This window comes from Pterocles gutturalis, unplaced genomic scaffold (genome assembly GCF_000699245.1).
Source record: "Pterocles gutturalis isolate BGI_N339 unplaced genomic scaffold, ASM69924v1 scaffold13519, whole genome shotgun sequence".
NCBI lineage: Eukaryota > Metazoa > Chordata > Aves > Pterocliformes > Pteroclidae > Pterocles > Pterocles gutturalis.
Genome location: NW_010133448.1, coordinates 34,335 through 48,968, shown reverse-complemented (window position 1 = coordinate 48,968; position 14,634 = coordinate 34,335). Strand labels below are relative to the sequence as shown.

General features: G+C 36.6%; 1 protein-coding gene across 1 annotated transcript in view; it reads left to right on the top strand.

The window, feature by feature from the left end:
* Positions 1 to 13,444, top strand: part of LOC104467454 (KH domain-containing, RNA-binding, signal transduction-associated protein 2-like) — a gene marked incomplete at its 5' end in the record, with an annotated part of 101,391 nt that extends 87,947 nt beyond the window's left edge. The window contains one exon of the mRNA XM_010081238.1: positions 12,339 to 13,444. Within this exon, the coding sequence (XP_010079540.1) occupies positions 12,339 to 12,436 (98 nt within the window). The remainder of the gene's footprint in view (positions 1 to 12,338) is intronic.
* Positions 13,445 to 14,634: the final 1,190 nt, after the last annotated feature.

The following is a 14,634-nucleotide window of genomic DNA, read 5'->3' as shown; positions in this document are numbered from 1 at the left end:
TATATTTCACAGTGTTAAGTTTCAGTCTGCTTGAATGTGCCAACAATACTGTGCATCTGCCACTGTCATACACATCACTTCAACCAACAAGTTTTGTAGGATTTTGAAAAATAGACTTTATCAAAGTGGAAGGACAGGGTGCTGTACCACCACGGGAACCTCCATTTCCCTGAGAGATAAAACGGTACAAGCAGAGGGAGCGCTGTACGCCACAGCTCCCCACCAAGTCTGTGTCTGGACTGGAATAGTTCCACTTCATGGGAACCAAGGGCAAGAGAGGAAAAGCAAGTGTTGCTCCAGTGTGTACAGCCCATTTTCTAGGCCTGTTTTTTGACATTGGTAATGTGTTTCGATAACTAGAATCTAGTCCATCTTTTCCTGTCTGGGTATTTTTTCAGTGCCTTTTGCCATCAGATGGCACAGTGAATCTGACTCTGACATTTTCACTGCGGTAACAGAGCAAAGCAGACTATTGTCAGCTTAAAGACTGACCCGAGTATACTCAGCAAAGTTCTCATGCTTAATTTATTACTACTAATGAAGTATCATAAGTTTATATGGTAACTTCCAAAGTATTGTGAAAATGAGAGCTGCTGGAAATGATGCTGCAAGTAAAAGTTACAGTAAGGGGTTAGACAGAGATTGCTGCTTGAAAGAAATAATTTTATTCATGCAGCTGTGAAGCAAATGGCACTGCAATGCAAAGTTGCAGTTTCCTTTGTACAGAAATCACGAGACATTACTGAGACTTTGTCAACATGACTGCATTGCATAATCAGAAATAACATTTTTTTGTATAATCAGTACTCACAATACATCTGGATAATACAATGTGCAGTCAAGCACATTTTCAGTGCTAACCAAGTAATAGGAACAACTTATCCATGTGAATGTGTGTGGTTCAGTTACCCTTTGTTTCGTTTCCTTTTTGTATGTACTTTTTTAATACCTGCAGTGAAAGACCCTTCCTCCTGTCTACAGATACCCTCTCCACCTCTCCTTGCACATGTATTGCTGAGGTTTTGGGCAATAGTCTGAGCTCAGCAGTAAAAATTGCCCACTGCTTAACTTTTAACTAGACTCCCCTACACTGAATCTCCATGTGTTTGGGCAAGACATTTAAACTAATGTTCCTGTTCCTTCAATCCCTCATTTTTAAAACTAGAAGAATATTACTTGTTTTCCCAGCAGGGGTTTTGAATGGACTAAGAAGCTAAGGCTTGCAACGAGTGGGAATATGACTAAATTTGTACTCTGCATGAAGCTACGATTTTGTTCCATTCAGCAGCTGAAACAAAGTCAAAATGCTCGGGTTTGCTTTGCTAGACTTGACTTAAAATACACAGTTGATAACTGTGAACTTGCATTTTTGCTTAAGCTATTTTCTGAGCTGGTATTTGAATACAAAGTTCTGGAACAATTTTAACATTTAAATATTGCAAATTAAGATTTTTTTAAAAAACTTTCTGAAATCAGACACATTTCTATGTGAGTGTGCTAGTGCTGGTTCACTTATTTTAGTAGATTAGTAAATTTGCTAGTTTTGTGCTCTGGAAACCCATGTGTGAAATCCCTTCATCCCAAAGTCACTGTTGTTTATCTGAGGGGGTTGTCTGAGTATATGGAGCTACAGAATATATGCTTAACTGCCACGTTTTCTGAATTTTCAAATGTGTGCATTTTCTCTAATTACCACATTTTGTAGTGGATGGTCTACTCCAGTTTAGCATTAAGTGCTCAATTGAAAACAACTGGTATTTGGTTTTAGGATAATTCCATCTTTAATTAAAATTGCGAATGTAAATTTTGGTATAATTCCTTTTAATGTAAGACACCATTTTAGTTTTAAAATGCTGCCATGATGACTTCACTGACTATTTCACAAATAATTCCTTGCCAGTCTCTCAATATGAGAGCTTTGCAGTTGTGATGACGATTGCTTTACTAAGTAATGCTCTATGCAGACAGCACTTTATAAACAAATTCCTTATAGGGCTAACAACTAAAAATGTGCAGCAATGTTCCACTACTTTTTTTTATTATTTCTTAATTTTGTGTTGGTCCTGAGGAGTGTATTATCTAGGGGGTTTGGATTTTTTTATTTTATAGAATAACAATGATAGTTTCTGCTGAACAAGTAAAAGTAAAAATAAATAGTGTTGAAATTTTAGTGTATGGAGGATTCAAACTTCAGGAATTCTGATAAACAGGCTGGTTGAAGAGATGTTACCTTAGAAGACATAAATTCTCATACTTCATGATGAGACATAATCGTACTTACTTCATGGAGAAACTCAAGTAGCTACCATCATAACATGAAATAAACCCTGTATTGTTCAATCTATGGCAGTGACAAAACCAGATGAAGCCACGCTGCAGTGTATACAGAAAAATATCTGTACATTTTGAAAAAGCACTTCTTAGCAATTGCTCTGCAGGTGAAGATAAGAGGTTTGTTCAGCTGTCAAGTTCAAGTTCCTTCCTCATTTTTAATAACAACTTTGGTATTGTAGGTCATTGGTCCCAGTATTCAGTATGCTCAGGATGCTAAGGGTTTCTTACCCTATTTTTTTCTAGTCTAGCCCTGTCTTAAGTCTTCAAATACAGGAAATCAAGTGCTCAAATAAGGTACTGACTGATATGCAGATGTAAGAGAGATAGGTCTGATTCTTTTTATTACAGTGTTGGACTTCGCGTAGCTTGTGATTACAGGCAAGATCTTTACTAGCACTAATTAATAAAGCCTTACTAATGTGCACTGAGTGTATACATTTGGTATCCAATAGGAAATACCACTGGCAACATACCAAAGAAAAATATCTTTGGTTTCTAGGTCTTGGAGCATCTTCGCACCAGTTAGGCATCTCAGAAGCAACAGGACACAGATTGTTCCAGTTCAGTGGAGTTTTTCTGCTGTGCCTTTGCAGAGCACCTGGCAGGCAGGTTAGCCAAAGCTGGGGGCTTCTGCACTAGCATAGGACCAGGAGTGCTCTTTTGAAGCAGATTTCCCAATTGTCTCCATTTCTCACTCTTCACATCACTGAGTGCGCTCAGAGTGCATGACTTTTAGTTTGAAACTAGACCAGAACATGCACACCCAGCTGTTTGCGAGAATTCAGTTCAAAGGCTCAAACTAGGGCCAGTCTGAAATGGAAAACATTTCTAGAAGCCATATAGTGTGAACATCAGGTCCTTAGCATCAGCTGTTCACTCTGCAGATCATTCCTATGTGTATGCACTGTGTGCTAATATCAATACAGCACCTGAGCCCTGATGTCTCCTCAGCTGTCCAGGCTAACGACCTTGCTATGTGTGTCATGGTTCTGTCCCAAAAGATACTGGAGTGTGCCATGGGCCTGCATGACCACCGTTATTTTGGGGTGATAGAGGCATCTGGTCTCTCCCTGAGCATGAGGCAGGTGCACACCCAGCCCTGGAAAATCAGAGGTGCTCCTGAGTCTTCCTGTACAGCTCCCTATTTTTCTTCCACCAGAAACAGGAGTCATTGAAGAGTTCTACTGCACAGGGACAGAAGATATACCAAATAAATTACCTTCCTTTAATCTTCTGTTTCAGGCATTCCTCTTCTTACTAGGGTATCAGAGATCCAGTTCCTACTCTGTGGGACAGAATGAACTGTCAAAAGCATTTCCTCCATTTTCTGCAAAATTTTGTCAATTTTTTTACTGGAGCAATCACCTTAGCTGTCTTCCAAATAGTATTTATTCCCTCATAAGAGATTTATTATTTTCATAAGAGCATGATTTTGAAAGTCCGCAGGAAAAGGAGCACATTGTGAATTCAGATATGACATCCGCTGTGGGGATGATACTAAAGTTATTGCTGTTTTGTCAAATCAGTGTTTTAATTAGGCTATAATTCTTTGGAAAGTTCCATATTTAAACATCACATTCTTTTAACTGACTGTATATCCTAAAACTTTTGTACTTCAGTTATTATGCCACAACACTGAAAAAAAATCCACATGTAACGTGAGAGAAGAGAGTTCTTCTAATTTATAGCAACTTGCTGTGGCTCCTCTATTGCTCCTGAATTATGAATTATTTCCTATGACAGAATAAGTAAATCATGCACAACTTTCCTACATCTTATTTTAAATGGTAATTTCACTGCCTTTACTATGGGAACCTTAGATTGGGAGAATCTGAGAAAAAAGTCCTGTAATTCTGATGTGCATGTAGTGTTGACCATCTATATAATTCCAGACACAGTATATCGCTGCACATTTCATGTTGTATTACCATAAAGAAAAATAAAACTCTCTGCACTGTCACATTCACACTCACCTCACAGTAACACTGATAACAGTCTGTCTCCTCCCTGTGTGGCAGTCTCCTAAACTAGTTACCTGTGTACCCTGATGCTGCTCCTGTCCTTTCTGAGGCAGATGTTCCCTGCAAAAGCGGCTGAAACCTTGCAGTAAATTATTTTCTGCAGTAGTTGTTACTGCTCCTCTTGCTCACTTTAACCAACAAGTGCCCAGGCACTCTTCTTCTGCTCCAGTGCTAAGTCAGCTGGAGGATGTCTGTGGTTCTTCACTACCGGATTAAGCTAGGGCAGCTCACAACACTGCAGCAGATTTTGAATATCCGTGCAGTCTAATTTGTTAGCCTTCCTGGAGAGAAGGGTCTGTCAAGCACAGGGACAGTAGTTTTTTAAAACAGTCACAGCTAAATTCAGTAAATAGACTATTAAACCACAAGGTTTTCCTAGTGGTTTCCTATCATTTCTAGTTTTCAAGCCATATACATTTCATATGCAGTAGGCTTAGTAAAATAAAAATGCAGTATTTAGCATGATTTAAGTAAGCATAGTGGTTTTGAGCCTGTGTTTCAAAAACATTTTTTTGTCTTCTGTCTAGATTCCATGTTTCAAATAAGAAAGGTATCATTTATGATTTGAAAGATAGTCACTGCAGCTATTCGTTGCACAAAATTATAAAATGCATAGGTATTGAGTCAGAAAATCCTCTGTACGTTACAAGCTTTGCAGATAAGCAAAAAGAGAGGAGAAGAGTGAAAAACTAAGCAGATGCTCTCCTTAAAAAAAAAAAAAAAAAAAAAAAAGACAAAACCTGCTCTTGAATTTTTGTTTAAAATAATATACACTTGTCCAGTTATGACACAAGAAAAATGAAACTGTCTTTCTGTCTTTTCTGTGTGGATTTGTGGGGTGAAATCCTGGCTTTGTCAATGTTAGCTGAACTTTAGTCATTAGCTCGGGTAGGGCAGTTTCCAACCGTTGCTTAGTATTTGGTCTCCACCCACCTTTTCGTGGAGGGAGAAGGTTGCAGACTTTACTAGAAAGACAGCACAAATTGAATTATCCAAAGAAAATCATTTTAGTTTTCAGTGTTCTCATTTTAAAGTTAAATGCTTGGTTTCTGTTGGATCTTCTTCTCAGCACATGTATAACACTTTTCCATAACTGCTCAGGCAATTACTTACATCTCAGAACACCCCAGGGAGGTAGGTATTCCTGTCTCATTCTACCAACGAGGAAGCCACACCACAAAACATTAGGCAATTATCCAAGGTCACTGAGCAAACAAGGAGTAGAGCTAGTAATCACAGTTCCTGAATCCCGCTCACACTCTGTCTCTGTTGTGCTGTGCTCCATACAAGTATAATAACCTTGCAAAGAAGGTAGATATTTTTTTCCTCATAGGAAAGAAAACTATTTTATTCTGAATTAAAAACAGCTTCTATGTTTCTAGTAGCACTGAAAGCTAAATGGCAAATCAAATTAAACCATTATCTTAATTGCTGCTATATATATCTTAACTATCTAAACAAAATAGCTCTTTTTATCTCTTCCTGGCCACCTGTCCCAAAATAATTGACCAGAGATGAATAAAATTGTGCCCAAAAATTGTGGGCAATATTCAGATGTTAAATAAGTTACCAGGAAGAAGTCATCAGGTCTTTATTATTACAGGGAATAAGCAATGAATATAAATGTAAAATTATTAGAACATATATGCAAATCACATGGTGTTAATATGTGATTTTTAATTTTAAAGCATCTGTTAATATGATCTGCCTTTTAATTACTTGTATTGTTGCCATCTTTGCATTTGCAAAGGAGGTTTATTCAATGCTGTAAAATTCCATGACAAGGTTGCAGAATGCAGACTGAAGAGTAAAAAAAAAAAATTTCTCTGAATATGTGCTTTTCTTGAATTTTGTACTAGAAAACACTTAAGCATGTGATGATAGCCACTGCTTGGGGTAGAATTTTGCAGTAGATGGACCATTATGAATTTTTCTGTGTTTTCAGTAATACAGAGGTAAAATAGTAAAACAGAAACAACTTCATATGTATCTCTCTGTCTTATAAATTATACCATTTAGTGACACCACATTCAAAGGAATGTCACTGGTTAAAAGTTTTATGACTTTTTTTTTTTTATTCTGACGCTCCAGTAAGAAGAAAAATCTCACTTAAATTCCCTGTTTAAACAGTAGATCAGAGCTATTGAGTCTACTAGCAATTGATCAAACAATAATCTTTAAAGATAGTCTCGGATAATATATCAATAATATCTGTAACAGATACTGGAAGTATTTATATAAGGCAATGAACACAGCAATGAAGAGTCAATCTGAAATGTAAAAAGCAGTGCAAAATACTAACATATAATTTCCATTGGTCATAACCCAATGGGGCTGGTTGCCTATGATACTAGAATTCAAATATCAATTCACAGGGAGCATACAGCAAACTGAAAGAAGTGTCCAGTGTAATTAAAAGGGCTGTGCCCATCACTTCACATTTCCTATCAAAGTAGCCACCAAAACATTTGCTACAACACTTTTTACCACTCCCAAAGCAATCCTTATGCCCAAGCACGCTCAGATTTTTCAGCTATAAACTCTCTTACATTTCCATCATGCTGCCATAACTCATAATTTTAGTTTCTGAAAACAAAGCATACAACATTTCTTCTTGGCTAAGGGCAACATCTGAGGGATGACTAAATTCCTGGAAAAACTGGATCCTTGGCCCTCAGTTATTAAACTGCCTGTGTGGGTTTCTTTTCAGCCACAGTTGTTGACACTTGATAGCACTGGTGACAGAAGTAGAAAAGCACAGGGGGTGAGAGGAGCCCGCTAGAGCAGAAGGGCTGGCCAGCAGGCTGGATGTCACCGAGGGAGTAGGGACGTGGGGCTCACAGGGTTTCTTTGCGTGGGAGTCAGAAGGAGGAAAACACAATGACTGCCCTGCACATCCCTTCAGCTCTTCGGCATGCTGATTCACAGGCTCGCTAGCAGCTCTCTCAATTACCTTTCTCTCTCCAAGGCTACAGCTCATACCACCTGAAATCCCTCTCAGTTTCCACTTCATTATCACACCACTTTATAAAGATAAAATATGTCCAGGCTCTCTTTCCTTTCCATTTTGGCACAGTCTCTCAGAGGAAGACCAGACTCCACAGTTCTTGTCTTTTCTGAAACACAGTGACACTCAGCCTGGGAATAAAATGGCTGAAGGGTCTTTCAACCCTTCTGATGCCCAGCAAGCTATCCAGATCTCTGTGTGGTTACTGAGGCAGTCTGTATGGCTTCAATCCTGAAAAGGTTACCTTGGAATACTGGAGCCAAGATATGAAACAACCACTTAGCACATCAAGGAATCTTTAAGTACTAGCATTCAGATACATTGTTTTTCTTTAAAAATCCCTGTAGGAAAAAACACTAATAATCTGATTTCTTTTTTGGTGTGGCTCCATCTTGTAATGTATTGGCATCATGTGGTTCAGAGACTCTTTATAGTGTTGCTCCATATCATCCTGCTGTCTCCACAATAAGTATATAATCATTTAGTGCTGTATGAGTGACAGAGGCCAGTGTTTTCCCAGTTGAAGGCTATAATCCCCAAACTTCTCACCTATGTGTTGGCTACAGATTCACCGGTTATGCAGTAGGGTCTATCATGCAATATCAACAAGAGCTGTTAGCTGTCAGCCTTCCTCTAATATTTTAATTATGATATTACCAAGTAGATATAAATAAGTTGTAACTGTCATCCTTCCTTGTTAAAGTTTGAAATCAAGAAAATAGGTCCAGCCTGTTACTGGAAAAAAAGAGCATAAGAGATTTATACCACAAATTCCATTCCTGTTCTTGTTCTGTATCAGAAGCTGGTACAGCCACAGCAGCAATTTATTTAAGAACACAGTTAGTCAAGGAAAAAACAGCTTCTTCCAATGGGTAATATAAAGTCATTTTTTGGTGTATGAGTACTGACAGAAAGACTGTACATTCCACCTTTCTGTGAAGGTGTTTCAGTCCAGAGGTGGGGGAGGAGACTCAAAGGGAACAAGAAATTGGTTTGTCCTTGTGGTGTACATTCAGTATTTTTAGTACTTTAGTTGTTTTCGTTTATATAAATAAAGCTTCTCCTTTTTTATCTAAATCTTACTTCTCCCCAAGGCCTCTCTGCAGATGCAGTGACGCTTCAGCAAAGGGTATTAGAAGCTGCAGCACGTTTACAGCAAAATGCCATTTTTAAAGGGTGTAATGAAACATACTGCAGAGGCAGGATTTTTAAATTCACTATATGGAAACTGATTTCCTGTAGGAATGAGAGACCTAAGGATTTAGGACTCTATCATATTGGCTGCCACTTCTTCAACCCGCTAGGCAATAGCTTTCCACAGTAAACTTTGGTTTCGTGTGACCATAAACCCCCTGATATTCAACAAGCGAACATCCTGAGCAGCTCAAAGAAAAAGAAAATAAATGGAATGCAAAAAAAAAAAAAAAATCACAACAGGAATGTTTCTTGTTCCATAGCAAGATCAGATCAGCTGCTACCAGATCTTTTCCAGAGATGTCCACTCCCAGTACGTGCTAGCCTGAGCTTCACTTCAGCTCTGCAGCTGACATTCCCTCTCCCTAGGCTTTCCCCTCACACCCCCAGGCAACAAGATAATGAAATGGCACTGCAGAGAAAACATCTTGCAGAGAAGAAGTAGCTTTCAGAATTTTAACAGGCTTTTTATGGTTTATATTTTCATTTTTCTGTTTTCGTAGAGCGTTATCTTTTTACAAAAACAATCTTTGATACCTGTTTTAACCACTCAGTATTTTAGTCTAGAGTCAGCTAATTATTTTCTTACTGGCCGCAAAAGTCATCAGTAATGAGCAAAAACAAGATACCAGGAATAAAATCATGCCCATTAAAAAACAACAAGCTCATTAACTAAAATGCTTCAGTTCAGTTAACCATTTTTTCTTGTACCTCTGCTCACTCCTAGAGTCTTTGGAATATAGGTCATTTTTTGCGGTTGTAGATCTGTAGCAATATTAGATACTCCAATTAGGTAAAAAAACTGGCAGGTATTCTAATTTTCTGAGGGTGCTATTGTGGGTTTTTTCCTACTAAATGAAAGTGCATATATGATGAATTTCATTTATTCAGAGAGAATTTTTAAAGTCTTAAAAGTCTTTAAATGTTGTAAAAAAATTAAAAATAAGCAGTGGCAACTTTTAAAGTTCAAAAGCAAATGGCCAGAAGGAATAATTCTTTCTTAACATCAACAATGGTTTTATCCCTTTTTAAAAGGAAGTTTGGACATCAAGGAGGTCAGTAGATATATAATACTAGGATAATAGCCAGTACATTACCAATGCTTGACTATCTTAAACCAAAACTGCAAAGAAATCTGCATCACAAAACTTTAAACATCTTTGACAGCTCTGATGTGATTGGAGGGGCAAATTCATGAAAGAGTTGAATTCAGTAAAAGAGTATCTGAGATGAGGGTGTTAGTGAGCCAGTAACATCTGTACCCAGAGGAGCAGATGAAAGTCATCAGAAGATAAGAGGAAGAAAATAAGCGTCCTCTCCGATTCATAATTCAACATGATGCCAACATGTGATAATATTGTGTGTGCCTACACTGCTGGTCAGGCTCAATCTGGTCTGTGATCTGATGGCCCAACTAACCACTCACATTCAAAACTTACTTTAATAAATAATCTTACCCCAAGCAATCCGTACGTAATACTCTGCCCTGTGATAATTTTGGGTGAAAAAAATTGATGCTTCATCATTGGCAGTATCTCTAGTCACCAGTGTCTTTGACATGACTTAATGAAGATTTTTTTTCTGTTCCTTTTTGTATTAGAGGCCATCATTCCATTAATCAAGTAGCTGACTAAATTTAAGGCAGTATAGTTAGACTTCACTGAAATGTATGAATAATACAATTTTGATTTTTAATGTTCTCATGTACTAGCCTATCTTTTATTTTGCATAGAAAGCTCCATTCTCTTGTTTAGGTCATTCTGTTAAAAAAATTGAACAAAATTCTTCAATGCTTTTGAGTGAATTGCAAGAGACGCACTACTTTCAAAAAGTTAGGAAACCATCACTACATTGTGGCAGTGACCTGACACTTGAAAGCCCAGTTTCTCTTTCCAGTAGTGAGAACGGAATACGAGAAAAAAAGAAAAATTATCTGAGGTTGGATTCACTCTACAGGTACATCAGGCATCAGATTGAACTCCAGAGCATCTCTGCTTGGCTTATTGGAAAATAAATTAGAAAGTTGTATGTAACGTGATAAATGTAGTAAAAATATATTCTTCTTGGCTATGAGCAATTGTCCCTGCTCACAATAGCTAATATGTCGCACGTTGGCTCACATCTTATCCTCTTATACCTGGGGGTTCAGCAATTTCCATGTTTATATTCCATATAGATAAATCTTATTGACCATGCTGAGTCAGGAATACTCATTTCAATACTTGGTGGCTGAGTGGAGTAGCAAAAGTCTAAGACAAGACCTGAGCATGGAAAATATGTTCTGAAATGTTAATTTCTTCAACCTGCACTAAAAAATTTTTGCATGGATCAAGCCATAAATATTATGTACCTCTTAAAAAATAGATAAAACTCAATTTTTAAATTTATGAGGCAAGGACCTCGATGTTTCAAATCTTCATCAGTAGTTCAAGACTGGATGGTTCAGCTTCTTACTGTGTTACCTATGTATAAATGAAATAAAATAGCCCCACTTCAGACTTAGGGAAAATAATCTATTTTAATATACCAATCAGTTAGTTTTGTTTTGATAGCAACAGCAAATAAACTGTTTCACCATCAGTTTGAATCTTCCTTTCCTTTTTCCACTGGCTTCAAGTCCCCTTCCGATCTTTTAAACTCCTCTCTTTTCAGTCTCTGTATAATATGCACCTTAAGAAGTGTTCTTTTTTTTCCCTAGCCTCAGAAGGCTTGACCCTTACTTTTGTATTTTACAGACATTAATATGCTATGCATACCTGTAATACAAACATGCTGATCCCCAATAAAATAAAACAATATGTAAAATAACCAACATTTGCCACACTGATTTTTCTGAATAGCTTTTATATTTCATTACAAAGACATAGAATATCGTGTAACTTTGGGGAGGCATGTAGAGATTTTGAAACTTCCTCGTGAACATGTGTATGTCAAATGTATCCTATGACTGTTGCAAAAGGGGTAGTGTTGCATGTGATATAAAATAATGTACTATGATGTATGCATTTGCATTCTAATCAACATGTGTGTGTGTGGTCCACTGAAGTCAATGGAGAACAAAACCAGAAATCATTTGATGATGCACTAGCTGATTTGAGTTCAAGTTTGGGGTCCAACTGCTGGACCACAACTGTAGGTAGCTTCCTGCTTGCTCCTTTCGAAGCCTTAACTTCCAGAAATACCTTCTCTGGGTGGGGGGAGGGGGGTGTGAGAAAATGTGAATTCAAAAATTTGAAAAGGTATTCTAAAGATAATGTAAAGTAAACACTGTTTGGCAAAACTCTTTTGCTTAATGTAGTAGCTTAATTTCTACACATTATTTTTCTTCCATTATTTTCTTTCTTTTGGTCTCAAAAGGAAGTACAAAATCAAATGTATTTCTATTATCTTGATTTAACTCCTCATCTTATTAACACACCAACTGCATTAAATGTTATTCACATTTAGCTTAAATGCTAGAAGCTCAAAACATCAGATAAATTTTGAGCTGGCAGTGATTTTTCCAGAGCTGACTGTACTGCCACCACAGTAGAAATCTGCTGAAAGTGAGAAGGTTTTTTCATCCTAAGATAGACAGGTTGCCTATGTGGAGAAGTAAAAGGTTAGTTTTCTGTAAGTTTTTGTGGGAGGATAAAGAAATGGATCATAACACCATCCTCATTTTATTTTTCTAAAGCTTTCAGCCAAAACCCCTGAGAATTTTGACAGCCATTAGCAGTGCTACCACTTCTTTCTTTCAAGTTTAGATATTTACAAAACATGTTTTTCTCTTCTGTTTTTAGCACAAGAAAAATGGGCCACAACCCGTTCCAGCCTAAAGGCACCACCTCCAAGGTCAGCCAGAGGGGGTTACAGGGAGCACCCCTATGGTAGATATTGAAGGTCCTCCTCATCTGTGACCTCATCTCAAAGACAATTAATAGCCTGTGGTCTCCACGTAAACAGCAACAAGACAAGTAATAGTCCATTTCTTTTCTATCCTAGGGATTACTGCTCATTACTATCCTATGTACTACTTGTATTTCCTATAACATTGGAGTGACATTGGCATTAGTATTATTTTATAACACAGACTTAAAAAAAAAAAAAAAAAAAAACAGAAACAAAAAACCTTTGGCAAACATTGTCTATAAACCATTCAAATATGATGTTCTGTTGGTTGTATTCATTGCTGTGTGTAACTTAAAAAGCATGACACTGTTACAGATCTTGAGTCTCTCTACATACTAGCTAAGGCTGAGTTTTTGTTTAGGGTTGCTGAAAGACTGTAATATGATTCTTTTTTTTCCTTTTTTTTCTTGAAACAGACGATAATCAAGCTGTAGATAAGATGTTTTAACTTGTCTTTTTTAATATATGTTAGTTTAGATTAAGATGTTCAGTATTAAGTTTGTAAATTTAATTTTAAATGCTGTTTTAATGGGGTTGAAAACAAGCAGCTACTGTATGTATGTAGCTAACTGAATTTGTTCAGTGTTTTAACCTGTATTTGTTAAAAAAAAATCACATAAAGTTCCATGTGTAAGCTTCTCTAAATAGGAAACCATAATTTTGTCAAATATGTTTGCCATAATTTGTCAATAAAGCTGAAACCTTTTGTAACAAACTAAATTTGGAATTACTTGTTTTCTAGCTTTAAATGCCTGCTTTATTTCTTTTTCAAGAGATGCCTAAAATGTTTTTTATATAATAATTACAAAAATGAACCCAAGCCTGTTTTAAGATTTTTTGTGTAAGACTTTAAAAGTTGTATTAATAACTTCTGGTTGTTAAATAATTTAAAAGTTAACAAACTAAACTGTTACATGAATCATGGTTAGTATCCACTAATGTATAACATGTTAATGGAAAAAAATGCTTTAGAACAATAAATGGATTTTAAACAATCCTCTAAGCTTGATCTTGCTAAACACAAACTCTGATTGACTTGTTTGTATTAGCATGTCTCTCGTGAGAATGTAATGGAGTTTAAAGAGGTAAGATTGCCACTTACCACTGTTAGACTGTCTAAATGCTAGTTCTTCAACCTTTGAGTTTCCCCGCACATTAAATATCCCATTCAACATGTAAGCATTGCATAGATTCACCTATTTGTTTTCACTCAGAAGAGTGCGTTGACTGCATTTTTCGTAGTATATAACAATTTGTCTTGATAAACAAATCATCAGTGTCACTGCCCAGTTGTTGGTACTCAACTTCAAAAACTTTATTTGTAATTTTCAGTGCTAAATATCACCGCCCTTGAAGGCAGTTTAGAGGGCTGATATTTCTTTTGAGACTATCAGACTTGATGGCTGATGATTATTAAGGAAATATGTCGCAGGACTCAAAGGATGACTAAACGTTAAACAGGTAACACTAATAGTAACTCTGTAATTTTGAGTATGCATCAGTAATGTTAAATATTCTCAATTATTAAGTTACTGATAGTTAAAAAAGTAAACCTACCAAAAGATAACAAATAGGTATATAGGCTATTAAAACAACTAATTAACATTAACTAGCGACAACAAAATTATTCTACAGTATATAACCCTCAAGGTAATAAACAGATCTAAAATTAACAATAATAGTAATGCAACTCTTGCTAACAACAAATATATAACCTAAATTTTGATGAAAAAAAAAGAAAAAAACAACAGAAGACTTGATGGTAGGGATGCCAAAACTGTTAATCCTTTAAATACAGTCTTTTTGTTTATAGTGGCTTTTTGTCAATGTGATTGGTTTACTTTTTTGATGAGAATAAAGTACAGGCCTATTGCTGTCCTGTTTGTGAGCAAAATCTTTTGCAGCTGGAGTTGCATGCTAATTCTTTTTGAATACTTTATGAAGCATATGTTTTGTCATTCAAAGTGTTAAAAGTGAGTTTAGTAGGCTGCATGATGGTTTCATTGAGTTTATTCTGTCTCACTGTTTCAGGGCCTCGCAGGCATTGGACAGCTAAGCAGCAGATCTGCTGAGAAGTGGTCAGGTAAGCTCTGCCGCATCTCAAGGGTTTTTCCTATTTCCTATTTTATCTGTGGACTTGTTTTTCCTAACACACAGAAACATATTCAGCTAAATTAAAAATTCTTT